The sequence below is a fragment of the Pundamilia nyererei genome, unplaced genomic scaffold, assembly GCF_000239375.1.
Source record: "Pundamilia nyererei isolate P.nyererei 1_Seehausen unplaced genomic scaffold, PunNye1.0 scaffold00040, whole genome shotgun sequence".
NCBI classification, from domain to species: Eukaryota; Metazoa; Chordata; class Actinopteri; order Cichliformes; family Cichlidae; genus Pundamilia; species Pundamilia nyererei.
In genome coordinates this window covers 1822935-1849482 of record NW_005187441.1, presented here as the reverse complement: position 1 = coordinate 1849482, position 26548 = coordinate 1822935, and the positions used below count along the sequence as shown (strand labels likewise).

General features: G+C 40.8%; 1 protein-coding gene across 2 annotated transcripts in view; it reads left to right on the top strand.

Moving 5' to 3' along the window:
* Positions 1–26548, top strand: part of LOC102196907 (interleukin-1 receptor accessory protein-like 1-B) — a 342277-nt gene that overhangs the window by 270065 nt on the left and 45664 nt on the right. For both annotated transcript variants that reach the window (XM_005730958.1, XM_005730957.1), the window contains exon 7: positions 23943–24075. In XM_005730958.1, coding sequence (XP_005731015.1) covers positions 23943–24075 — 133 coding nt within the window. The remainder of the gene's footprint in view (positions 1–23942; positions 24076–26548) is intronic.

Sequence of the window (26548 nt, the reverse complement as noted above, 5' to 3'; positions counted from 1 at the left end):
AAGTACTCCCTTTGGTTTGGCCAGTAGTGCTGCTTGAATTAAGTGTGTAGAAAAAAGTAGGAAGAACACAGTACTCACTATCTGTGAATGCATCCAACTATTATCTTAATGAATCTAGAGTTGTTTGTTATTAGCTATTTGCTGATATATCGATAATGACATGTATAGCAGCCAAAAAGCAAAGACCTTAGAAACACCCTTCAACCATGTTATAAATGTTGGTGTTGCAGAGTCTGTCCACCAGGGCACGCTACAGCTTACTTGTCGACACAAACATAGCAACTAGCTGATTGGAAAAGAGATGGGCAAAGCGAAAACAAGCAATACACATGACATTAAAACATTATTTTTTTAAACTACATTGGTACTAAATTATATATAATAAAATGTTCTTTATATCGTGCCAAATCACACTAACGGTTGCCTCCAGTGGCTTTGTATTGTAAGGTAAGACATTACACTTGGCAACAGTGGGAAGGAAAAACTCCCTTTTAACAGGTAGAAACCTCCAGCATGACCAGGCTCAGGAAGGAGAGGGACGCCATGTATCACAACCGATTGGGCAGTGAGGGGACACATAAAAAGTACACATTATAAATATTGTAGATGTGTTTGTTTCATGAATCTGAGAGAAAAAACATATCGGCCTATATATCGTATTTGTATTTTTACCAAATATCGGAATCAGTCTAAAAAATACGGAATGAAGATTTAACAAAAGTCGCTGTTAAGTTGAATTATGAAAAGTGTAGGATCAACCATCCTAGGATAAGTCTAGAACTCCGCTCCTGGTTCATCTGTAAATCTGCCACTTACACGCCCGTCCAAATGTAAATAAAATGTAAAATAAATATTTAGTCATTAGTATTCAGTCATTATTGTCATCAAATCTCAAGAATTAAATCTGCTTAAATCTTGCTGAGGAGGAAGTCAACCGTCAGCGAACACATATTAACCCAAGCGGCTAATAAGATCTTAATGGAGTGTAAGGAGGCACAACTCTTTCATTGAACATCACTGCAGCATCCTGAAAAGCTCTGTAAACCTGTAGGCCTCTATTAATCAAAGAGTTACTTTGGTCTTCTTTGATAATGAGTTGGACATTAATAGTTTCTGGTATTTTACGCCAACAACACCGGTGGGTTAGACGCGGCTTAGCTGATAAGTGACTCATTTGTTGTTGCAGTCCATTATGCTCCAGCTGTGCTAGCTGATGTTTTAGGAAGAGGCTTCATTCATTACCCGCTTCATTAATTCTGTACCTAAAGGTATACCACCTTTGTGCGATTTTCTCTCTTTCCTCTGACGCTACATTTTCCGTGGCATTACTTTGACCATGGAAAGCTAGACAGACAGTTTTCTGTGTAATGGCTCTCAGGGACTTTAGCCCTGAATAAGAAATGCTATCCATTAGGAGGAGTGAACTACTGGATCCGCTTGACTGAGAGTCAAATATGTTTCCTTTATATAACTACAGACTTTTTTTTTCCTTTCCTGTGTTTTTTTTCTCGCAATTTTATCCCCTGCATCTATAGCTTGACTCAGAAATAACAGCAAAATGTATTTTATTCTAACAAATTCCTTGTCTGCAAAGGAAAAAGGAAAAAGTAGGATTCACTCACACAGTCGTGCATATTTCAGTCTGCTAGATTCCTGTTTGCTTTCTCTTATAATTCACAGTGTGCAGAAACAAATGTTTGTGAAACACACAAAAAAAGCATCACAGTGGGAAACATTATCTCAGCAACTGCAGCCTGTTCACATTCAGTTGTTTACTTCTTTTCATGCAGTCACCATTTTCTTTCCTCTCACAGTAAAATGATCACAGAAAATCATATTCTAGCTATTCAATAATTGTTTCCAGTGACGCTTTGAAGATGGTTTTAGATAGCTGACATCTTGCCTTTGATTGTATTTACCCCCCATTGCTCCCTTAATTGGTTCCCTCTAATTTAGACAACTTGCTTGTTGAATGTTTTGTTCAGAGTGCCAAATATGTGAGGTTTGCACATATCTGGCACCCTAGGGAGAAGCAGAGACTCATAAAAACCCAGACTTGGGCGAGATGCATGCGAATGCAGCTCCACAGACACACATCACGAGGCGCTGGAAGGGTCCGCATGAACTCAGCCCAGAGCTGCTGCGCTAAGGCCTGAATGCCGTAGCTGTAGGATAATGTGGGGTGCCAGTTATGATTTTGGCACTTCAAGTTGACTCTATCACCAACTCACACATTGGGCTTGTTGCATTGTTATGTTGCCTCCTCCAAAAGCGGTAGTTTTGTGGTTCCACATCCACTGTTATGATAGTCAGAGCTCATTTAAACGTAATAAAAAATAGCATAAATGAGTGAAACACAGAATTGAAATGCTAATTTGGTGGAAAACAGTTTCAAAACAAAGAAATTTTTTAAAGAAAAACTGAGCAAACAACTCCTGAAGATGTCTTATTGTGTAGCTGTAAAGAAGTAGAAGTAGCCGGCCTGTTGGGCATTTTTAGACAACGTATGATCAAAAAGTTGTCTAAAAATCAACAACCTGATTTTAACTTTGGACGATCTCACATTCAGGTCATCTTCTCAGACGTGTCCCGACAGCTTCCACTGCTGCTGCTGTTTGTAGATTGCTCTCTGAAATTCCTGAAATTCCTTACACCATGCAAAGTTTGGTATCAGTTGGAAACTTGAACTTAAAAAAGGACTTCCCTTTTGACAACATAAAGGCGATCCGGCAGACATCATACAGACAAAGAGTACAAGGGAACACAACAGGACTTACACTTAGAGGACTTAGAGATAGAAATAGCTACCAAATTTAAATCATGTTTTTTTTAATGATTTCAGAAACAGAAAACTTTAATGTCCATTGCAAAGCAGTGTAAATGTGTCTTAAAAGTAGCTCTCAGTGTAAACAACAGGAATAAAAGCATAAAAGCTCATCCACATATACATACATGCATATATCCCTACATGTAAACTTCATTGTGAATTGTTAATCATGTTAACATCAGTTGAGATGAGTGATTTCTTGACAATATTATTTCTGACTGCAGGGACTCTATAGTGCCTGCCTGATGGGAGGAGTTTGAATGAGTTGGTTAAGGGGTCTGAGGAATTCACGAGTGATAGTCCTAGCTTTACATCCAACTGGCTGAATATAAAGATCTGATAGTGACGACTGTGTGGCGCTGGTTATTTTGTTTGCCTGTGTAATGACCCGTGACAGTTTGGATTTGTTTTTGACAGAAAGAAAGGCGTACCAGGATGTGACTGTTTAAGTAAGAACCAATTCAATGAGACTTTTTGCTTACGTTAAAACGTCCAAGTTTTCTCAGGAGAAAGAGAAGCTGCCTTTTTGGTAACATAGTCACAATGCAAGGAAAAGGATAGTGTTGTGTCTGTCTCAAGGCCCAGGTACCTAAAGGCATCTACCTGCTCCTCCACCTGCCCTTTAATCTCTAGTGGTTGAAACCACACGTGAGTCGCATCATCAGGTTATACTCTCTGATAGCAGCACAGCTCCTTGGTTTTTGAAACATTCTGCTCTAAGGAGGTCTGACCAATGAGAGTGATGAGTAAATTTACTTCCTGACAATATGATGCCAGGCTGTTAGAGTTCGTCCGAAACTCACCAAGACCACTTAGTCTGCAAAGTGTCATAATGTCCATATTACAGGTTGTATTATTTCTGTAAATAGAAGATAAAATGGGAGATATAACACAACCCTGTAGGACCCCTGTGTTTAAAACCAGGATTGGCTATTTATTGTCGTTGACTGTTGAGAAACCTCAGATCCATCTGTAGTTCAGCAAAATGCTTTTGTTGACAGTGTTGAAAGCCGAGTTAAAGTCCAGTCCTTTCTGTGGTTGTTGTAAGTTTTTAAATCTGCTATATGTTTAACTATTCAGCAAATTTGTAGAATCACCTCATTTGCTGAGCTCTCTAAACTTTTTGATCACACCACATAGTTGACCAAATTATCCAAAAACAGCCTCATATTGTAACAGTTGCGCATGTTTTGTAGCTTCCTGAACGTCCACGAAGAGAGAATACAAATACACGATTCACCTAAAAATGTCATCCTTATTGCTCATCGTTTTTCTCCCTTAACTTACTTACACAGACCAGCTGAGGATCAGAACCCAAAGCTGCTCTTGATTGAAATGCCGCAATGCTATAAGCTCCTCTTCCTCCCACCTTCACTCCCACTTGTCTTGGCACAGCTCCTGCACATTATCCTTCAAGTTCTGGCTGAGCCTTCGGTTTCCCTGCAGTGCTTCTCACAGTGTAGTTTCCCTTTGTAATAATACGAGGGGTGTCTTTTTTTGTAGAAAATGAAACGTTGTTGTTGTTTATCGGCTGGTCTAATGAGACTCAAGGATGTATGAGAAAGCTCCTTTTCTTCAGTGATGGCAGTCAGAACAAAGACTCTGCACATGCACTCCCTGCATTTGAATCTTTGCACGTAACTAATAATTCACTGCACTCGGTGTCTAATTTGCTTTGAATGAAACAAACTTGAATCCAAGTGCTCAGCAAGACACAATAGTAAGTAATTAAGATCCAGCGTGGTTCTCTATCTGAAACTATTGACTTTCCTACCAAGTACTGTTTTAACATATCAGCAGGTCCTAAATGTAATTTCTGAAACATTCATACCAGGATACCTAGATTCCAGTCTTCCATGCTTTTTTCTTTACCTGCATTTTGACCACAGTCCTTTGCAATTAGCTGGACCACTTCTCCATCGACCATATTCAGTTTGTCATCTTTTTATCTGTCACAGAGTCTCGCACAGTCATAGTGTGAGAACAAGATACGCAATATGTGCTTACGTATATGTGCAGCCTGTTGCTATGGGGTGATCCTTGCAACTAGGTTAAAACAGTGGTTACCCAGAGTTTGATTGTGCAACATCCTCAATCTCTGGGCAACCACTCTTAATCACGGTGATTTTCCAGGTTGCCTGGTGGGAGCCAATCTGCCTCCAAGCAATTGTGGTCCAATTCAGACTGTCTGCAATTGCTCTCAGACCAGTTGGAGACCATTTGCAAATATTATAGATTGCCAAAACATTCCAATCAATCAATCAATCGGCACCAATGTGGACAACTTATCTGTGACTGAACTCTTTGCGACAGTGGACATTAGACTCGACCCTGGCTGTATTCTGCTTATATGCAAGGTTGCAGTTAAATCACTGTCCTCAAGCAACTACGTCATTTTCTGTTTCTGAGTTTTTGTTTCAAATCTGTAAAGTTCTATCTGGACTGTGAATGCAGGTATAGTTATTTTGAGTTTCGGTTTATATGAATTTCTGAGTTATCAAAGTTAATCGCCATATTAACACAGATTACATGTCATTACTAACTTGAACCCATTCAATTGCAAATTGATAGCAAACTGATTGCAGACTGATATCACCTTGCTTTTAGGGCAGCAGCTGACAGAGAGTGGTCACAGACCTTGTCCTCACCTTTAACGCAGCCATATAAAAGGACACCACATGTTAATTGCGCACAGTTGCAATAATTTTGCTTGTGCTATGGCCTCTAACCATTGTTTTCCCTAGTGTGGCTGTAGCATGAGGGAGAATGTGGGTGTTGTCGGTACAGATATGGGTTGAAACTACACACACATACACAGCAGCAGGGCAGCCTAGAAACAAAGAAGGGAGACTTTCTTCTGACCACACAAAACAAGTTAAAGATTTCACTCTGGTAATGTGCTCTTAAGAGAGACGCTTAACCCCAGTAGCCTTTGTTCATAACCCTTGACCCCATTTTGAGGAGGCTAGGGAAATGAGTAACTGCTCTATGAGGGCAAGTACAGTATCGTATTGTATTGTATTGTATTATCTAACAAACGCATAGTGACATAAATTCTTTTCTCACTCTGCTGAGCGCTGAGATAAAGAGAGGGGGGTAAAAACACAAGCAAGACGTAGCCTGTCATATTAAAACAGCCAGCGGCAAATTGCACATCTAGGCTAATAAAAGCGACAGGGAAATTGCTGCCAGCAGATTTCCTCCAAATCTCCTCAGTAATTCCCCATGAGCCTTGGCATTACTGCCTCACTACCCAGGCTCAGATTAACCCCAAGCCAACCGCTCCCCATCCCCGGCCTTCATAACAATGCAGCTCGTGGCTTCATTATGCTACTTTCACGCCCTTTCATTTCATTTCTTATATGTATACATCGTCCTTTTGATCTCTGGAAACGTGCTTCCAATGTGATTTATTAGCTAGAGGCCACTATACAGGACTGGTATAGTAACATGATGGGTGTTGGCTTTTCTTTGTTATCATGGTTAGCTTTGGGCAAATAATTCAAATTTTAGGACTTTTTAACACATTTGTGCTGCTTTATAGACAAAGTAATTCATCCAAAAAATGTATCCCCACATTTATTGATTAAAAAAAATGGTTGTGGCTCACAGTGTTATCAACCTCTGAAGACTACATGACTCATAATCTCTCTGGATGCTACATCGTTTCTAAGTTCTGCAGTACGCCTCTTAAAAAAAGCTCTACACACTTTTCTCCTCTGACTGTCTCCACTTCCCCCAGACTGCAGGTCAGTCAAACCTGCTGCGCCTCACCTCTTTAAGTATTTGACCTGGACCTGGTGTCCAGCCCCACACCAAGTCGATCAGCATTCAGGGCACCATTTTCTCCGGTCAGTACCCAGCGTCCATACCAATCTCCTGGTATCCCAGGTCACAGTGCAGGAAAAGACTCTGTGGGATTTCTGTATTAGACTGGTTAAGGAAGCCTAATCTGTGTTTTATGGATTCTCTTTCTTCTCTCACCTTCTGTCTCTATCGATCGTTTTTTTTTTTTACCTCACTCTCACCTGCACCATCCCTCTGTGCTTCACCTCTATTTTGGAATAACATTACAGCAAAGAGCAGAGGCTATATTTTAGCAACACTGGTCCCAGCGATGGAATTGCAGGTTGGTCGGTCAATAAGTCAGTCCCTCAGTCTCTTTGATTCAAACAAAAAATATCCCCAAAATTACTTGATGGAATTCCACAATCGCCTAACTTTTCATCTCCTGCCACCAGCAGATCAAAGTTTTTATCTAGCCAGAGAAATATTTCATCATTTACAAGATGGATTGGCTCCAATATTCATTTGTGGCTGAGAGAATCTTAGTCTTTCTTTTTCGCTTCCTCTCTTGCTTCTTCTTCCTCTATCCTACTCTCGCTTAAAGTTTTGATATATATTATCTCTGAGTCAATTTGTCTAAGTGATATAAGTGAGCTGTGCCAGTGGCACTAACAGCAGGGCTATAAAGCATATTCTCCTGCAGACTCAGTGAGACAGAAGGGTCGCTTTCAACAACATAAACATATACTGCGTCTGTTAACGTTACCAAAAGGACATTTTCTCTAGATTTAAAGCATTGTCTTTGATTTATTCAAATAAATTCATTATTTAATCATGCCTTAATTATTTGATATTCATCACCAGATAGCAGATGGCAGCCTCTCCCTGAGCCACGCACTCCCTGAGGTTTCTTCCTGTTAAAAGGGAGTTCTTCTTCCCTGCTAGTCATAGTATTTCTGTGCTCATAGATGGTATAATAAACTAATAACAACAACATGTACTGCCATGTTTCCTAAATTAACTTCAGTGTTTCATCTAGTTCAAATTAATATTCCCATAAAATCTCTATCAACTGAACACGCTATAATTTTTAATAAGTAACATTTTTATTTAATATAACACTTGTGTTGATGTTTCCAGACTCATAAAGTCAGATTAACTCAAGTCCCTGGTGAAAACTTCCAGTGTGTATTTAGGCAAATGAAGGTCTGCCAGGGGAATATGCAGGAGCATCTGATAGGTATCCTCTCATCAAAGCACGGCGCTCAGGCCATCAGAAATTCTACGCATCCCTCTGTGGAATAACTGGTTGTTTACCTGCAGAGAGAGTAAAGGCGGGGCAGCAGCCAAGACTGACTGAAAGTGAAGAGAAAGAAAGAGAGTAGGTTGTGTAATTTGATCTGCCCATGCTGGGAACTCATCAGTATGCTGCTCATATACACCCCCACCCGTGCTACGTGCACACAGACGAATATAAGCACGCAAGTATGGCAGTCAGGATAGACTATGATAAGACTAATGCAGTCATGTAAACACTGCATCACACTTACTGTGCCGCAGATTCATCATTTCCAGTCCATACAAAAACACACGTGTGCACTAACCTCAGTTCTGCTCGTGTCCCCTTGCTTTTTAGCTTTACTTATTTGTCGGTTAACCAGTTTTAGGTCTAAATGTAAAACCCTATTTAACATTTAAACATCGTGTATTCAAAGAGTTGTGTATTAAGCACATTATTCAGGTATTTCAAAGTGAAATGCACCACATGAGGGCTAAGGGCTAGGCCTCTGTGACTGAGGCCTAAGCTCAATAAAACCATGCCTATTACATCAAAAGGGGAAATATCCAGATCTCATTACAAATGAACTGTATGAAAATATACAGGTAGAGTCGCTTTGATGTCCTACATTGGTCTGCAGACCACTGTTTTGGATCCTTGAGTTTGGCATTTTGGCTCGGCATCTTGGGTGTTTGAAGACATGAAAATAATTGGATTAGAAGGCAGAACAGGGGAGCCGTCAGCTGATGCTAGTTTAGCCCTCCGTAATATACCGACGATTTGTCACGTCCTGAGGCGTTCCACGGGAACGCAGAAGGTCACCTTTCGCGTCCCTATGCTACGCGCCGGGTTGTGGATGAAATCCAGTAGAACGACTGTCCCGCGGTAATAGACTTTCCAATCATGTATTCCAGCCCTAACCATAACCTTATCGCTAACCTTAACCACCACTTTAATGACGTTAGTGTTTTCCAAAGCGATTTAAGTCAAATAAACGCACATGTGTAGATTCATGCCAAACGGTTCTCATGTCTCCTCATCTTTCCGATCTCGTAATACAGGGATGTATTGGGTGCCCGGAAGCATAACATACCGACGATTTGTAAAATGTTACGCTTTGGGAGTGAGAACGTGTTGGATAGCTAGCTTGGTTAGCACAATCTTTCCAATGCTAAAAGCAATATTAACTTTTGCTAGTAAAAAAGAGGTTTAACAAAGAACCTAACAAAGATGTGAAAGCAGGATTCTGTTTACACGACAGTGCAGTAAAAACAGTAATTTCAAAATTAACGTATAACCTGACAAATAATTGTGTCTTTACCAGAATCGTGCAGCCCCATCCTGGGTTTTTATCAACGTCTGTGGATTAATGCTGCAAAAACCAATTGTCATGTCTTTAATATTTATATATAACCGCAGCAGAAAAGTGACTCTGGAAGTTAGTGATATCTATGTATATGATTTCTAAATTTACCTTGACATATAAAATAGTTATCTTCAGTCCCACTAGCAAAACCACTCACTCCTGAAACACAAATATCTGACATTCTTTCTATTTTGCTCTCTATGCCTCATCTGAACTGATTATTTGGGATTGAGCAGAGCTTGTCATGTGCTGTATTGCTTCTAATTTTATTGGAAATCCTGCTGATACAGTATTTGAGATATTTTGTGGATTATCAGTGATGACACGGTGGATTATACAAGCACTGCTTAGATCTTTACAGTACAGAAGCTACTAGTCTGATAGTGGATGAGGCGAATAAGCCCAAATGCGCCTGCTTGTTTACAGATTATAGCAGATGTTTGTCAGTATTTTATTTTATTTTATTTTTGTGAAACTTGGTGGCTGCAAACGTTGATAAAGGCGTTTTTGGTGACAAGTCTGGATCACAAAACTGTGGTGTTGGATAAGACTGCCAAACAGAAATGCTTTTGCCATCTTTTGCACTGCAGGGGTAATATTCCTGTCACATCTTCATCTTTGTCATTATTCTGTACCATCACTGCATCAAGTAAAGGGTCAGCAGATGCTATGACTGTGAAATACGCCACTATTCCAGACCACACGTGTTGAGATGATTTTCTCATCCATCATACATGCAGATATTTGCATTTCTGTGGTATTTACAGCATGAAATATGCATCTATTTGAGGGTCACAGAGCAGACTGGCAGATCAGCACTCGCACCCTTAAATTTATGCACACATTATGATATCCCTCTTTAAAATGTTTTCCGACTTAAGGTCATAATTTACCTTGCTTCCACCTACTTCCTCTTCTCTCTCTCCCACATCTTGATAGGGTTGCTTGTAATTTATTGCATTGTTTTTAATTAAATGGATGGCAAGAAGCTTTAAGTGCCCGGCAGTTCCAAGATGTGCCATTTCTTATCTGAATTCTAAATTCTGGGCACACCTACTGTAAAGCGGGACTATAAAGCTGAATAGGTCCCAAACTGCGTCTTAGAGGGACTGAACAGTTAGACAAATGTCACCTTTAGAAGGGAAGAGCGGGGATAATAAAGCGACGCCTGGGTAGTGGTGAATACAAACTTCACAGACATCGGGACACCACAGATTCATGGTTTCAGCAGTCAGCCGGTAACCAGTCTGGCACAGAGGATCAGAGAGGAAACAGCTTTGGATTACAGAGATGCTTGCCTTGATAAAGAAGAAACTTAAATTAAATGGAGTCACAGCAAACTCCGTCCGACACTGCTTCTCTCAGCAAAGAAAATAGCACTTATCCGCATGTTCTGCGGTGTCCTATGAAGCAACATTGCAGTAAAATGAAAGGGAATTTAGGGTCATTTTGTTGAGTAAATTTGTTTTTAAATACATTTTTTTAAATTAGTACATTTAGCTGTTTTTTGTTGGGTTTTTTGTAGTCCACATCATAGCGCTGACCCGTATGTGCACTTCTCAAAGCAGTGACTCTGAACGAGTGCTACAAGTATTTTAGACTTCCTCTGCAGTAGCCATGGTTAGTATGGCCAGGTTAGCTAAAGTACATCAACTAACAATTATAGTTTCTCTTAAGATTCATGAGAAGCTGAAAAGGTTTGGACAGACAATACTAACTTAAAGCAGTGGTTCCCACACTTTTTTTGCTGGGCCCCCCTTTGTTTTAGAAGAAAAATGTTCCCCCCGCACAAACGCATCCTCCAACCACAAACACCCATATTTTGTTTTCAAACTCCATTGCGGTTTATTTCACACCTCAAACATTTAGTAAACAATTAAGCAAATACAAGTAATCTGTAATAAATTACAGGTAGTAATAAAATAAATTACTAACTCTTTTACGCTACGCACACCTGCACGGGTATTTTTGAAAACGCAGCTGTTTCTGTGCGTTTGGACCTTTGGTCTTTGATTTGACTTTTTAAAACTCCTTTTTTGCGTTTATGCGTGGACGAGGAATACAGAGTTCGTCACGCAACGTCAATGGTATGTGCCTTTTTTCACGTCACGCTGTGCGCCACATTATTGTTTACATGAGATGAATTGCAGGATGGCAGATAGAGACAAAATACTGTTAATCTGACTATCTGCAGGTTTTACACGCTTACACACGCAGTTACTGTCCCTCCATTTACAAAGGCAGAGGCGTCACGGTGTGATTATTTTACTTGTAGTTTTATTTTTTCTCTGTGTAATTATATTCAACATTGCTATCAATACATTTTTCAAAAAATGCCTCTCTGTGCAAAATGGGTTTAAAAACAACGACGCAGGGAAAACCAATAATGCAGGGGAGACCTACCTCCACACTTGTGCAGGTGAAGCCAAAGGGAAGATATGCTTCACCATATCTTCTAGTCTTTGGCTTAGAATGAAGTTGGTTTGGAAACATATTCAGCTATGCTTCATCTCCTGCTTTGCGTTTGTGTGGGCCCCCCATGCTAGCAGTGTCCAAGGATTCTTTTTTTTTTTCTTTCCCTTTTCATACCGATGGTTATTGGTGGTGGGCATTTATACAAGTAAAACTGAAAACCAACAAAGAAATCCAGTTTGAATTGAGTACAGACAGACACAGTTTCTCACTCTGACAGGTAATGTTTGAGCCCCACTGCCTTACAGTATAATACTAGCTAAAGCATGGTCATGTCTTTATAAAGAAAATATTCAGCAGCAAGAGTCCTGGGTGACAACAAGCAAGTCAATTTGACTATCCACCGTGGGAGCTCAGATGTGTGTCTGAATCACCAGCACTATGGACTGTATGAGGCTATTCTGTATGAATAGCATTAAAAGTTATTTTCCATGTAGACCAGGTCATTGGAGAGTGCTCCTCAAAGGTTATTTGTTTGAGCGATTCACAAGACTGATTTTATTCCAGTGGTGATCTGACATTCAGCAATCACGGCTAGATGACCTACATGACCTTAAAACATTAGAATCCTTGATTTTGCAAATGCATCACTCAACCAGACGCACCAGCGCCCCCAGGGAGAACTTTCGTCGCCTTTTTTCATGGCACATTTGTACCATCGTACTGACATTTTGTCGTCCCCAGATGCTCGCGCCAATCTTTTGGAAATGCACACAGATGGATCCGCAGAGGCTTTTTAATACACATTATCAGCTTTATATTGTTTCAAGCATGACAGTTGTGGCCATGCAGCCCAGAATCCCAACATGCCCTTTTTGAACAAGGTGAACATGAATTTGTTTCCTTCCATATGTTCATGCAAATAGGGAGGATAGCAACATGGCAACATACAAATAATACAAAATGTGCACAGAGCTCTTTTTTTTGTGAACATGATGGACGGGGAGAAAACAGCAGGATGCTGTGTAGATGATGCCCGCTCTCAGCAGAGCTTTAACCTTTCCTTCAACATTCTTCCTGCAGAGTATATTAAGAAAATACATTTTCTTGCTTATTTGCTGTGTATTTTGTTTTATGCATTTAATAACAGGCCAGTATATTAAAGGCTACCTTTGACTTATAGACTCTGTCATAGGTTATTAGATTGTTCTTCCTGCTCACTCACTCAGTCATATTGTTCTCCTGATTCTTCACTCATGAGTGAAATGTGCTTATTTCTAAGACATACCACAAGATGCAAGAAAAAGAATAAAGACAAAGGTGACTAAATGGTTAGGAAAAAAATAAAATTAAAAACCTCAAATCTTTTATCTGCTCAACTTTATGGGCTAACAGGGGAACAGGCGTCACGTAGGCGTGAGACTATTTTAGTCAGTCGTCCAATCCAGCTCTTCAGATCCCTTAAATTAAAGCTGAAAGTCTGCACTTTAATGACATATTGTTTGATTTCAGCAAGATTACTAAGTACAAATACAGGGCAATATCAAATTACTTAACGAGTTGACTCTATTATTTTCATTATTGCCGACATAACGGTTTCATTGTTAACAATGAAATAGCGGGTGGCTGAAGTTTGATTAGCAATGCATTTCCAATTTATTAACAATGGCTTTTAAAACTTCTAAACATACGAGTAAATAAATTTCTGATAAATGTTATTGTTAGTAATGATTTGCGCCGCTTTAATGAACTGTAAAAATATTCCTTTGAAATGAAGGCTTCTGGCGTGAAAGAAAACAAAATGTTCTCCTTTTGTCTAAGAATAGGTGATAAAACTGAAGAAAAGTGCACTGCAGTACCAACATCTCATTTCCACATGTATATTTGCTGGAACATCTCAGTACATGCATTCCTACCACTTTAACGCAACACTCCCACCGTGTAAACCCGCTCCTCTACTTTTCCCACCTCTCCCCTGAGAAATGTGATGCAATGATTTCCAAACCCACCAACACTGTCTCCACCCCCCACCCCTACCTTTGCAGCTCGATTTAGGACGATAAGTTAACAGCTGCTTCCCCGTCTGATGATTTTTTTTTTTCTTTTTTAAAAATGTTCCACTCTTTCGCTTCACGTTGGCCCTTAGTTAAGTTGCTGCATGGACTTCCTTGCTCATTCAGCGCACGTGTGCTGCAGATATCCAATGCAGTTCATCCTGTAACACTAGGAAAATCACCTGCAGTCCCAACCACTCTGCTGTGTCCTGTTCTCATTACATGGACACCCAGGAGAGGGTATGGATATAGCTATGCTCCCTTGCTCTCCACTCACTACTCTTTCTCTCTCTCTGTCTCAGTCTCTCTCCTGCTCACTGAGCACAGTAAGCTGTCTTGATCTTGCTGGTGAGTTTGCTCCACTGGACCATTTAGGGACTAGATTCTTCTTTTTTTTACTGATGGTTTAGGAGACAAGGACTATGCTGCAATAAGGTCTAACCAATAAATGCTTTGGTGAACCCCCAACATGCAGTAAAAAGGGCAAATTTTCCCTGGTTTTGATTTAGGAAAATCTTCATCCAGCACACAGTTACATACCATTCTTTGAATTACACAAGCTCATCCAAAATTTGTTAAATGAACTAGAAATCCAACTGCCAGCCAGGTCTTATCACCCAACACCAGTTCCTTCCCTCACTAATGCTCTTGTGGTTGGATGGGAACAAATCCCTGAAGCCTTGTTCCAAAATCTTGTTGAAAGCTTCCCCACAGGAGATGGACACTGTTACTGCAGTTAATACCCATCCTTTTTGGTCAAAGAAAAATTGTGGCTGGTGTATCTACTGCTGGAGTCAGTTTGTTGATCTGTCTGCTGAACGTCAACCTTAGAGATTTTTTAACATAGTATCTTGAAAATCATGTTAGAAAAAATGGTTGTAATTCATAAGTAGTTAATGCAAAAATATCTTTATTACAGTCACTGAATTAAAGCTCAGATTCTGTGTTTCAGTTGCGTATTGATTCTGTTTCACTTCACGTCTGTTGTGGTGGCATGAAGAGCCAGAATTGTAACTATGATCTTAAACTTTATTTCCAAGATTATAAATGTCAGATGAGGATGGATGGACTAAACATGTTGTAACTCTAGTGATAACTCACTGTAAATTTAAAAAATAAAATAACAGCCCATGAAAACTAAGAAAACAGGCAACCTAAATAAGTTTCAAACTGCATTATAGTTGTGAATATTATCCTTACGCTGTGTTGCTTAAGATTCAAGTTGAACCTTTTTAGCAGTGTAACAATCATCCGTCATGCCTGCTACTCATTTTCATATCATGTGGACATTTCTAGAATGATACTGTTTATTCCGATTGCACCCCAGGAGCATGATATTGGCAGTGCTAAAGACGCCTGCAGCACAAGGAATGCAAGCTGAAGTTTGGAGGTTTATTTACATGGAGAGACTCCTTTCACTGGGAGTGTCACTGGCTTGTTTAAGAGTGTGTAGGTGTGAGTAACACCATGCTACACTGTAATTTGTCAGGAATGAGCCAGACCGGGGCTAGAAATAGTATTTGATAAATTCAGCAGCTCCTGAAAGTCAGCCATGCAACTGCCATGAGTCATAACATTTATTAACAAGCAAATTCAAGTGAACATAAGCAAGGCTGGATGGAGGCTGGCTGAGACTTTTTCAGCAGAGACCCTCTCTTCAGCAGGAGTAGATTTGGTTTGCAGTCAGGAAAGGCTCCATGCCGACTGCAGGCAGAGAACATACTGGGTGCCGGGGACAATAGTTAAGGAAAGAAAAGAAAATCATTGAAAGCACTGCTTTTGGTAAAAGTGGATTCAGCCTGAGCATCGAACCACGGGGAGCTCCACTGATGAAATGGGAATGCTTGGGGTATGGGCATGCTTGAAAGGTGACCCAGCAAGGTCTTGAGGAACATTCAGTTCAGTGCTATCACTCTATGTTCCATTGTGTATCTGTGTCTTTCACTTCCATCTCAACCACACTTTCTACTTTTTTTATTCCTCTCTTTAGCCATAAATACATGAAGCCACTGAGGGTTCCTCTAGATGTCCCTCTTTGGTCTGCGTAGCCCTGTACTAAACCCCAGTGACCATCCAGGTCCTGCTGTTATCCAGTCGCTGCTGTGTCACCATGAGATAAGCGTTTTTGTTTTTTGTTTTTAAATCTCAGGACTTCAAATTATCACCAGAACCAATTATGTTACGTTTCAATAACATCAATTCTAAAGTGCTATGACATTTCAGTAGATAGCTATCATACAAATGCACTGAGTAGGGCTGTCGGTAAAAAAATGATCCTCAGATACAAAGTGACACAAAAAATTTCTATTACTCATTTGCAATAGCACTCATACGACGGTGCTGTTTCCCCCCTGACACAGCCCCTCCTCTCACTAGCAGCTGAACACCAAAACAATACCACAACTGCCTTAAACTGCCTACTGGTGTTGGCCAGAGGGGCCGATGGCGCGATATGGCAGCCTCGCTTCTGTCAGCCTGCCCCAGGGCAGCTGTGGCTACAACCGTAGCTTGCCTCCACCAGTGTGTGAATGTGAGAGTGAATGAATAGTGGCATTGTAAAGCGCTTTGGGTGCCTTGAAAAGCGCTATATAAATCCAATCCATTATTATTATCATTATAAAAGAAACTTGGACAACCCTGTTGCCAACACACTCGTATTTATTGTACGGGGTTAGGAAAGCTCCCGTTCAGACATGATTGAAGTATTATCAAACAGTTACAAATGTTAACATAGCTAGCACACAGGTTAACATTAGCGTCTGTTGAGTTATTACTAAGCCTGGATTATATTTGTCATGTCTGCAAGTCCACTGGGGTCCACTCAGGCACAGGTGGCTTAAGTTTCTAACTGCGAAGAGTCATTGGTGAATAATTTACTTTATTGTGAAGCAATTACTATTAATATAACTATTAATTGCCAAGGACTTAAGGCAAACAAAGAAACATATAAGAAATGACTGCTCAGCTCGGGTCTCATGTTGTGTCCAAGTGTAATCTGGTCTTCAAGGTAGCAGCTACTGGCTATGGCAAATTACAAAATGATAAATGTAATGCTGGAGGAAAACAAAAGTATTTGTGTTAAAAAGTGTTATTTTTCTCTTAAAATCCCAAAATGAAGCTGAAAAAAAGTCCACAAAACGTTTTTTGGACCACCGAGAAAATATGGCGCCAAGTCACCAGAAACAAAGGAAATAAACAAAACGTATAGCTGAATACATTTGCACCAACCGGTAATTTTGTCATCTTAATTTTGAGAAATCTCTTCCTGTGAAAATGATATTGTACATTGAGCATTTACCCAAATGTTGGTATTGAGTTTGAAAATCTATTTTGACAACCAAAAATCATGATGGGCAAGAAGACGTGGGTTTTAACTAATGCTTCTGTGCTTTGTTTTGGTTTTTTTCTTTTGGATTAAAGAGATGTATTTGAGTCAGCAGCAAAGCGGGTGCATCCCAACTCAGAAACCTAAGTGGCGTTTAGGAAAGAAACAACAGCACTAACTGATGCAAAGCAAAGAAAAACCATTACGCCTCAAAGAAAACACTTCACAATGCCTCACATAACCATTAGCAAAAATAGCATCTGCTTCATAGTTGACATGGCAACTGCTGTCAACATCTGATGCTTTTCTAATTGTTGTAAAACCTCACTTCCTCCATTCAATATGGCATTTCTCTAATGTTTTGTGAAGTACCCTTTAAGTGTTTCATTAATGTCTAATGAGCTTTTCATTAAGAGAATTCAACTGTGACTTCTCCACAAGATTATAAGCAACGCAGGGTTTAACGTTGGTAATGATTCTGCTGGACTGGGCGGCAATAATAGGTGCTGCTTTTGTGCTAAAGTACGTTGTATTATGAGAACATCAATGCAGAGAGTGGGTGTTGAACTTTGCAAATGTCATGCTGTGTTCCACAAGGCTTGAATTGGACTTGTTATTAACCCAACCCCCAGCCTGTTTGTTTCCCACTCCCCGGTAATATTCAGCCATATTACCTTATTTAATTTCCAGACACGGCTCGTCCCCGCCAAAAGTAACACCGATCCGAGAAAATTGTAATTTCACAACACATCACCGAGCATTTCCTATTACGATTGCCACATGTTAACATGCTTATAAAGTTCAGGAAAACAGCGCAAACATTGTATTATGTCTCTTGATATCTGCTTCACCTGCATTAATTAGTGGAAACGGCAGCGGCAGTTTGCCTGCTTAGTGATAATGAGGTGCAGTGCTAAGTATGAATAACAAGAGATTGACCATACGCGAGGGGGAACATAACTAAATGACTACCGAATAAAGCACAGTCAATGGCTGCCTTAAAATGCATGATTGGAGAGGCTTAGGCTGTAATAAGCAAAGCAAAGTGAATGCTGAACAGAGAGACAATTAAACCGCCACATCTGGCAACGCTGATGTGAGTGGGTACCCAGCCGCCGCAATTACAGGCCTCTGTCACTACTGTAACCCTTTACTGCCTGAACACAGCACTCGAGCAGATGATGAAGGCAATGCTTAAAGTTTTCAGAGCTTCTACTCCCGACTGGCCACAAATGGATGTTTGACCAGGACCACTTGGCATCCTAATTTTAACACACTATGTCCCTTTCATGGTTTCCCCTCCAGAACAAACTTCTCCATTTTTTCGGTAGCCACATACTCAAGTCCTACCCAGTGTCATGGTAAAGTGCTTCTATCCGGTTGTTCAGTGATGATACGACGAATCCTACTTCCGGGCCTAAAGTAGTCTGCATTTAATATGGCTTTTGTGTTGTTAACATGTTTAATGTTATGTATTTTCTTCTATTTGATCTCAAAAAGCTCCTAAAACAGTCAGGAACTCCCTCGGCTTTTATTACCGCTAATCATTTATTTAAGCTCAGTTTTTAAAACCTTAGGATGTAACTACAGCCCAGCCCATGCAGCAGTATATGAATGACTAACCTCGTATTGTGGATGGATTATCTCAGTTGTTCTCCTGGCTGAAGTTTGGTCCTTTTACAGCATCCTGCCATGCGATTACATTTGTTCCTGACCACCGAGAACACTCACGTTAACTTTTATCGAGTGGAAAAAAAGTTAGCTTGTTTATATTTTGCTAACATAGCTGTGTCGCTAGCGGTCACGTAGCACATCATTATATACCAGCTAGCCAAACTTCAGTAACCCTACAAACGTCACTGCTGTTTAGTTTTCTGTCTTCATTTATGTTGGAAGTGATAACAGAGCTGTACGTTCTAATTTGTTTCCAAAACCCCGCAGTCAGGACATGCTATATTGTATTTAGATAGAAGCTAGCGAGCTAACTTCCTGCTAACTTCTAACTCCGTTAAATGTCATAAATTCCATTTTCATGGATGCCTGGATGTTAAACTCAATTGTTACACCTGGTAGAGCAGAACGCTGATCATTTTATTAAAGATGAAAGACTTTAGACAGTTTTTCAACTCTCAGTAATGCCATAGTGATCGTTTGATATATGGACCTGCAGCGGAGTTTAGGTCCAGACACGGCTAGTGACGTCAGACTGAACAACCGGATTGAAGTCAGACTAGCCTGGACCATAACGGGTACCCAGTGTGTTTTAAAAAATGATGCCGGGAACGCTAGAATGTGGAAGTTCGGTGAAAGATCATTCTCATGAACATAGGGCCCAGACGGCCTGCTGAATCTGGGAAAACCCCATTAAACCATCAATTATCAGCTTATTCAATTTCTGGCCTTTTTCTCAGTCAAGATAACTGTCCTTCTATCCTTCTCCTCCACGGGGCAATCTTCAAGTTATTTTATGTTGAGTTGCATTGAAGGTGAATTCATCAGAGCAGAGAGAACAAGTCAGCAACCAGAGAAACTGGGGAGAAAAGAAATTTCCACTAAAGTCAAAATAACACCCTGACATTTTGCAAAGATGTTGTTGGTGATGTTATGTGCTTCCAGTCATTTAGTGCTTTTCTAGTCTGTCTTAGGCTTAACTTCTGAGTCATATTTTACATTCGAGCAGCACTTTTGTGTTTTCACTTCAAGCACGTTTTTCTAACTCACGTCCATGGCCAGTTTAGAGTCAGCAGTTTGCCTAACATGCATGTCTTTGGACTGTGGGAGTGCCCACTCAGGCACAGAGGGCACATGTAAACTCTGCACAGGAAGGCCCCACTTTATGACCATCAACCTGCTGAGCACACTTTGCAAGAAGTTGTTGTTATTGTTGCTACTCAGAATTCATGAATTAGCTTCAAATCTTGAAGCAGTCTTTCCTACTGCAGCTGATTTCTGTTAACATAAATATTGCATTAAAGCAATTTTGCCAAGATCTGAAAGCTGTGTGTATTAGCAGTAATTTGAAAATTTGCTGTTTATGTATAACGTTGTCTTAAATTGCAAGCTTCCAAATGGCTTTTCATCTCGCCACAAACATTAAACCTTCTGTATGCCGTACGCGTCTTCAGTGCTGTTCAGATCACGAGTACTGAAAAGCTTAGCCCCTTCCCTCTGAAGTATTTTACCGCTAGCTGCAATTTATTCAAGGCTGTTAAAAGCGAAGGAATAAAGAAAACAAAGGCTTCCCTACTCAAGAGCTTGATTGTTAGGATCTGAATGGGAAACGCTGGTAGATTAAGTCGACATGGATGGTGCACGCACTGCATGCAGATGTAGTGATGTGTAATCGTCAGCACACAAGGGCAGTACAATGCTCTATTCACTCAGTGTAGGAAGTCTTTCAGTTCTCCCATGTGTGGGATTCCTCTTTCAAACTTTTTCTAGCTGTCTTTTTTCCTCATATTTCCACTTTCTTTAATGTCAGAGATGTAGAAATGCATACATCCCCGCTCCTTTTCCCTGTATTCTTCTTTGGCGACTCACGCTTCCACAGCTTCAAGTCTGTCTCCTTTGCCACGGGAATCTTTGCTGACGTCTCCGTCCTGCAGCCACAGCGACTGAGAGAGATGCTCTGGAGGCTCAGAGAGATAAGAGAGGAGAGACAATCGCATTAAGACTCACTTTACCCCCCTGACCAAGACCAGAGGTTGGGATTTGAATGTTAAAATCAGTAAGCTTAAATCCCTGCATGGCCATTTGTGCATTTCCCAGACTGAGCACATTACTTCCTTCTCTGCAGCCTTTAGCTGCTCGCAACTACACCGGCACAAATTAGCACGGCATCGTTAAGGGAATAACACGCAGCCATATGCACGAGGAGCTCCCTTGGAGTGAGTCTTAGAGAATGACACTGTGACTGGTGTCTGCACAGCAGTCTAGCTGTCGACGCTACAACACAATATGCTGTTCGAATCTATGGGTGAAGCCTCTTGACATCAAAGGTGGCAAAAAAAAGAAAGAGAGGAACCGTGTTTCCTTTTACTGTTCTCTGCACCTGTCAAAATGGTGTGTTTAGGGTCTTTTTTTTCTTGTTTTTGTTGTTTTATTTGCTGCTACTGCACACACCAGCCCACCTCCTTTGTAACACCACAGAGACCCCTAGTGGAATTGAGAAGTGTTGCAATGTGTCTGAAAGTGTGTGCGTGTGTGTGTCTGTGTGGTCCAGGACAGATCCCACCATCCCCAAAACTCATTTTCTCTGTCTCTTTCATTTTCGCACTCTCTCTCACACACACGCACACACAAGCCTTATCTTTCAGCTGTGGACAACTTTTCTTTTTCTTTTTTTTCTTTTTTTTGAGCCGTGAGACAAAATGCAAAACTGCCTCCTCCCAGCCTCCACACACGCACACACACACACCTCAAATTCAGGGCCTTTTCTGCATCTCCAAGCCAGATTTTCCCTGTTAACGCTTTAGCTATCATCTCAGTGCACTAGACTGCACTAGAGGGCCAAATTAGAGCAGGCCTTGGTAAAATAAAATCCCTTTATCTTTGAACTAGCAAGTACCCAATTATACGCCACAGTTATCTCCCATCTCACAGACTTCTGAGTCCTCGCCACAGGCCAATGAGCACGGAGAGCTAATGAAGAGATGCTGAATCACCTTTTTGCCTTCCTGGACACACAACTGGTGGAGCCTCCTTGATCAGCTGCCACTTTTTTATGCATTAGAGTCATTCTCCAACTTTGATGAGGTGGTTCTTCTCCCCCCCACCGTCGCAGCACAGGGCACTGATTCACGGATATGCCGTCGGTTGCGGCATACATATGATTAGCGTGAAAGAAGAGTGAGAGGTCTCTAATCCCGAGCAGAGAAGAGAAAACGGGTTTTAAAGTGGTTTATCTGCTTCCAGTCACAGAGGATGTAGAAAGTGAAGCAATGCAGAGAGAGGAACTCCTGCTGATGTGAAAGACGAGGCTTGATATGGGTCTTCTGTGCGTGACCCTGATCATCCCAGGAAGTCGATCTGTATATCACGCTGCCTGTTTGTACAGAAAAATTACCTGAGGTGTTGGAAGCTTTTTCTCTTCCTGTTTTCAGCCTTGTTAAACTTTTACATGTGCTTCAATTTTTGTGCTTTCTACAGCTTTGGTTCTTATGGATATGGATTTATTTCATTTCCCAGTTGGTCAGCATTTTAAGATATTTAACTCCTTAAGCTCTAAGCCGTTATGTTAGAATACCCATGTAAGAAAGAGGTTTTTTTAATGTAGCACCAAATCACAAGAAGAGTATATTGTAATAAAAAGACCCTACAACAATAAGAAGGAAACCCCAACAATACAATGACCCCCTAAGATGACCCCCGCAGCACCCAGCTAATCAACACCACCAATGGTGGTCAGTGTTAACTCAGGCCTTCATGACACAACCCTGCTCCATTTATCTTGCAACCAGCAGTAGGAGTGAACTGGCTTGTGGTCCTCTGTGGTCAAAAATACCCTTTTTATCGATAAGATTGCATACTGGAAAGACGATGCTTAAGAGTACCCAATGCGTTTCAGTGTAATGACAAGGTGTCTCATCCAAGCATTCATATGGAGCTGGAAGTGAGGCAGGTTTCAGTGTTATCACCACTTCTTTGAGATGCCAGCAGCTTTGGCTAAGCATCTGATGCCCTTGGAATGACAGCGGGCTCACTGACAGCCCTCATAATGAGATTATTGTTCCTAGGTGATAAAAGTAAGGCCACTTCCACTTCATGCATTAATTTGTATGTAAAGCTTTATCTCTAAACTTATGTGCAGGCCCCTTCAAACATTCGTTCTGTCAGTCGGTGCTTTTGCTCTTTCAAAGTTGATTTTTGGCATCTTTTAAAGCACAAGTTTGTTTTTCTTTTTTTGACCATGGTATCTAACAGGGCCAACCTCTTCCAGTCTTGATAGGTTAGGTTGTCTGGCAGTAATTCACAGGTTTTCACTTCTTGGAAGTTGCTTGCACCCAAATGGTGATAATGGTTATGAAACAACCACCATTACCGTGCACTGCTGAGCACTTAAAAAGGAATTTGGGTGCAATCAAGCCACTGCGCTGTAGCACGGATTTTTGCCAGAGAGAATAAACACCTTTTATTTTCTGATTCACACCGAAAGCTGCATGTTAGTTGTATGAAATATGAATGAAGGCTGACTTAGGCACAGTCTGCTTCCACAGACCCATAAGGGCATATCCTCTTATCGCAGCAATACAAGTATAATTGAGTCGATAATGTGCAATTTGAACTCCTGCTTAGGCTGTGCGGTTTGAATTGTGAGTTTTGCATTCATTACCAGCACAAGCCACCTCCTCCTTAACAGCCGTACCGCACTGTGGTGTTTAAACATTTCCAAAATACTTCCTGCAAAATACAGCGATGTAAATGTAAAAGTGGGATCTGACAGAGAAGGGAGCTTTGGAGGAGGGTAAAGAGCTTTTGTGAAGGTACAGTGGTGTTACAAAGTTGGCATGAAAGAGGGTTCAAGAGCGCGTTTATAAGTTTAAGAGGGTGTCGGGGAATTTAAAAACGGTTGAGTGTGGTTTAAGATGGCACCTCAGGAGAGTGAGGAACAGTTTAGGAACTGATGGGGATAGCAAGGCTGTCGTGGAGTGTTTCGGAGGGTGAAAAGGAGAGAATAGGTTCTGTAAGTCAGGCATCAGATATCATATCTTGTGGGTATTTCTATCCACCATAATTGTAAAGGAACACTCTGATCTCTTATTTTTATTTATTTATGTACTTATTTACTTATTTAGAGGACACTGTCTAGGGCAGACCCTTCGACAGTCATCAGTATCTCAGGGCTAACATTTGTAACATTTTTATCAGGTGACTCCTTCTCTCGTCTCCCACAGGAAGTCCAGTTAACTTGACGTGCAGAGCGTTCTTTGGATACAGTGGAGACGTCAGTCCACTCATCTATTGGATGAAGGGGGAGAAGTTTATCGAAGACCTGGATGAGGAGAGGATTCAGGAGAGCGAAGTCAAGTAAGAACTTCAGAGCTTCAATTTTATGAATGGGGAATATTTTGGGAAATGAAGGTGTAAACTGTAAAATACAGATATTTATTATCTTATTATCTGTATATCCACTTCCATTTTATTTGTATATATTGTCAAATAACAACAGTCGCCTTAAGGGGCTTTATATTGTAAGCTAAAGACCCTACAATAATAATAGAGAAAAAGACAGCAACAATCAGACGACACCTTGGCAACAGTAGGGAGGAAAGACTTCCTTTAACAGGAGGAACCTACCAGAACAGGGAGGGGCAGCCATTTCCAGAGACAAGTTTATTGTAAGGGATTTTTCTTAACACTCCCTCCTACCTTTTCTCTCCCCTCTCGACAGGTGAACACCATGAGGTTTTGCACTCTCTCACATACTAGACCAGGCAACAACTTCCAGGGCAGCTAAATGAAGCCAGAGTGGCCAAAATGACAGTTCATCTGTGGCCACTCGAGGCTGGTTTCAAAAGCGAGTCAGTTCCCAGACACTCTCACATCAAAATACCCAACTATAGCCTTTAGATTAGCATGTACAGTCTTGTATGAATAACAGTTTTGGTTTCTATAGCTAATTTGCTGGTTGTATGGCGGTGGTTGTTTTTCACAATTCACCAGGCTGGACACTGTTAAAGCTTATATTTAAGGCTGTGGCTGTTTTAATAGACTCTGCTTGCTATCTCCAGCCTCCGTTCTGTTAATTCCCATCATAGAGCTCGACCTCTCAACTGTGTTTGTGCCTTTTTGGAACATCCATTCATTTTCATCTGCTTATCCAATTCACCATAGGATGGAGCCTATCCCGGCTAGGTCAAGAGGCAAGGTTCACCAGTCTGCTGCATGGCTAACACAGAGAGACTATAATTCACACTCATATGTACATCTGTGGTCACTTTAGAATCACCAGCTAACCTAACTCCGTGCATGTTTTTGGACTGTGGGAGTATCCAGGGAGAACCCATGAAGGCAGAACATGCAAACTCCACACAGAGGTGGATTCAAACCAGAACCTTCTTACTGTGAGGCAACAGTTCTAGCCACCAGATGTGCTGCCAGCTGTTTGAAATATTCTTTTTTCAAACAGCTTTTGTTAAAATATTCTATTCTCCAGAATATTCTGCTCTCCAGTTTTTCGTTTTTGTTTTAGTTTGGTAGTTGGCACTAAATAGCAGGTTTCTGTGTTTGCACTTGGCACCAGTGCAATTTATGGATGCAGTTTGCTAACCATGCCTGCTAGCATTAGTTGATAAGCAGCCACTCTACCCTGTGGTACAGCAGCCAAAACAAAAATGTTAAGGTATAAAAATGTAGAGTCCGGAAACCAATTAGTGATCTCACATTGCCTACTTTCAGTCAGGCCATATTGAGACCTCTGCAAAGGCAAAATGGAAAATAGAAGACAGTTAGGTTATTGCACACCACCAAGCATGAGCCGGAGGCGTCCCCAAAACAGTGAGATCTCATGAAATTTGAGCTTTCCAATCCAAATAGCATATAATAAAAATTGTGTCCAGATTGGTCAAAAAAAGATACAAATCTAAGAAAAATATGCACATATGACCGTTATTAAACCGATTATAGCGACAGAAATAATCTGCCGCTATCACTTAGTCAGAAGTGACTAATATATTCATGAGTCACTTCTGATCTCTTCAAAAGCAGCACAGGACCCCTCGGCTGAACTGGTAAACACCTATTTAAACTCAATTTGCCACAACTCTGTGACCACCCATCAACACACCAAACAATGAAGGGAACCGTTCACTACCAAGCTACCATCTAAATATTCATATTGAGCATTTGATATTCATGAATGCCTTATGTGGCTGTTTAATAATGCAGGTAGCTATGCATTCTTTATCAGCATGTACTGTATATGCGCAGTTCAGGAACTGCTCCATCAGTTAAACAAAAGTGCAGCAGCAGCAGCACAACAGATGGAAACTCTAACTGAATAGCCTCCTTTTCCATTCGAGTGACCACCATGTTTTTGGCTCATTAATGAAAACAGAAGTCTGTTTACTCTGATATCAGCATCAGCCGAGGCTGATTGACCATCCAAAAATGAAGCCTAGACGCGACTCTTCTTCCTTTAGTTTTGACAAGTCATGTGAGGTAAACAATGGAGCTTTAGGAACTGTCGCACTTTTAAAGTTTCACCTTGCAGAAAATGAGATTTTCTTTTTATTATTTGCCTATAATAAGTAGGCGTCTAATACTGTCAATCATAAATGTTCAGCCATGATTGACAGCAATGCAGTTATACAGGGTGTGATATTCTGGATTAGGCTCTTAAAAGGATCAGGACAGAAGGACGTGGATAGGTGCCTTTATTGAACAGCAGGACATCACACACTAACTTGTTGTTTCTTAGCGGTGCAGAAAACTACCCTTTTTTGTTGTTATATATTGGTCAACCAAGAACTAGCCCTGTAACAGGCACTTCTGTATTTTA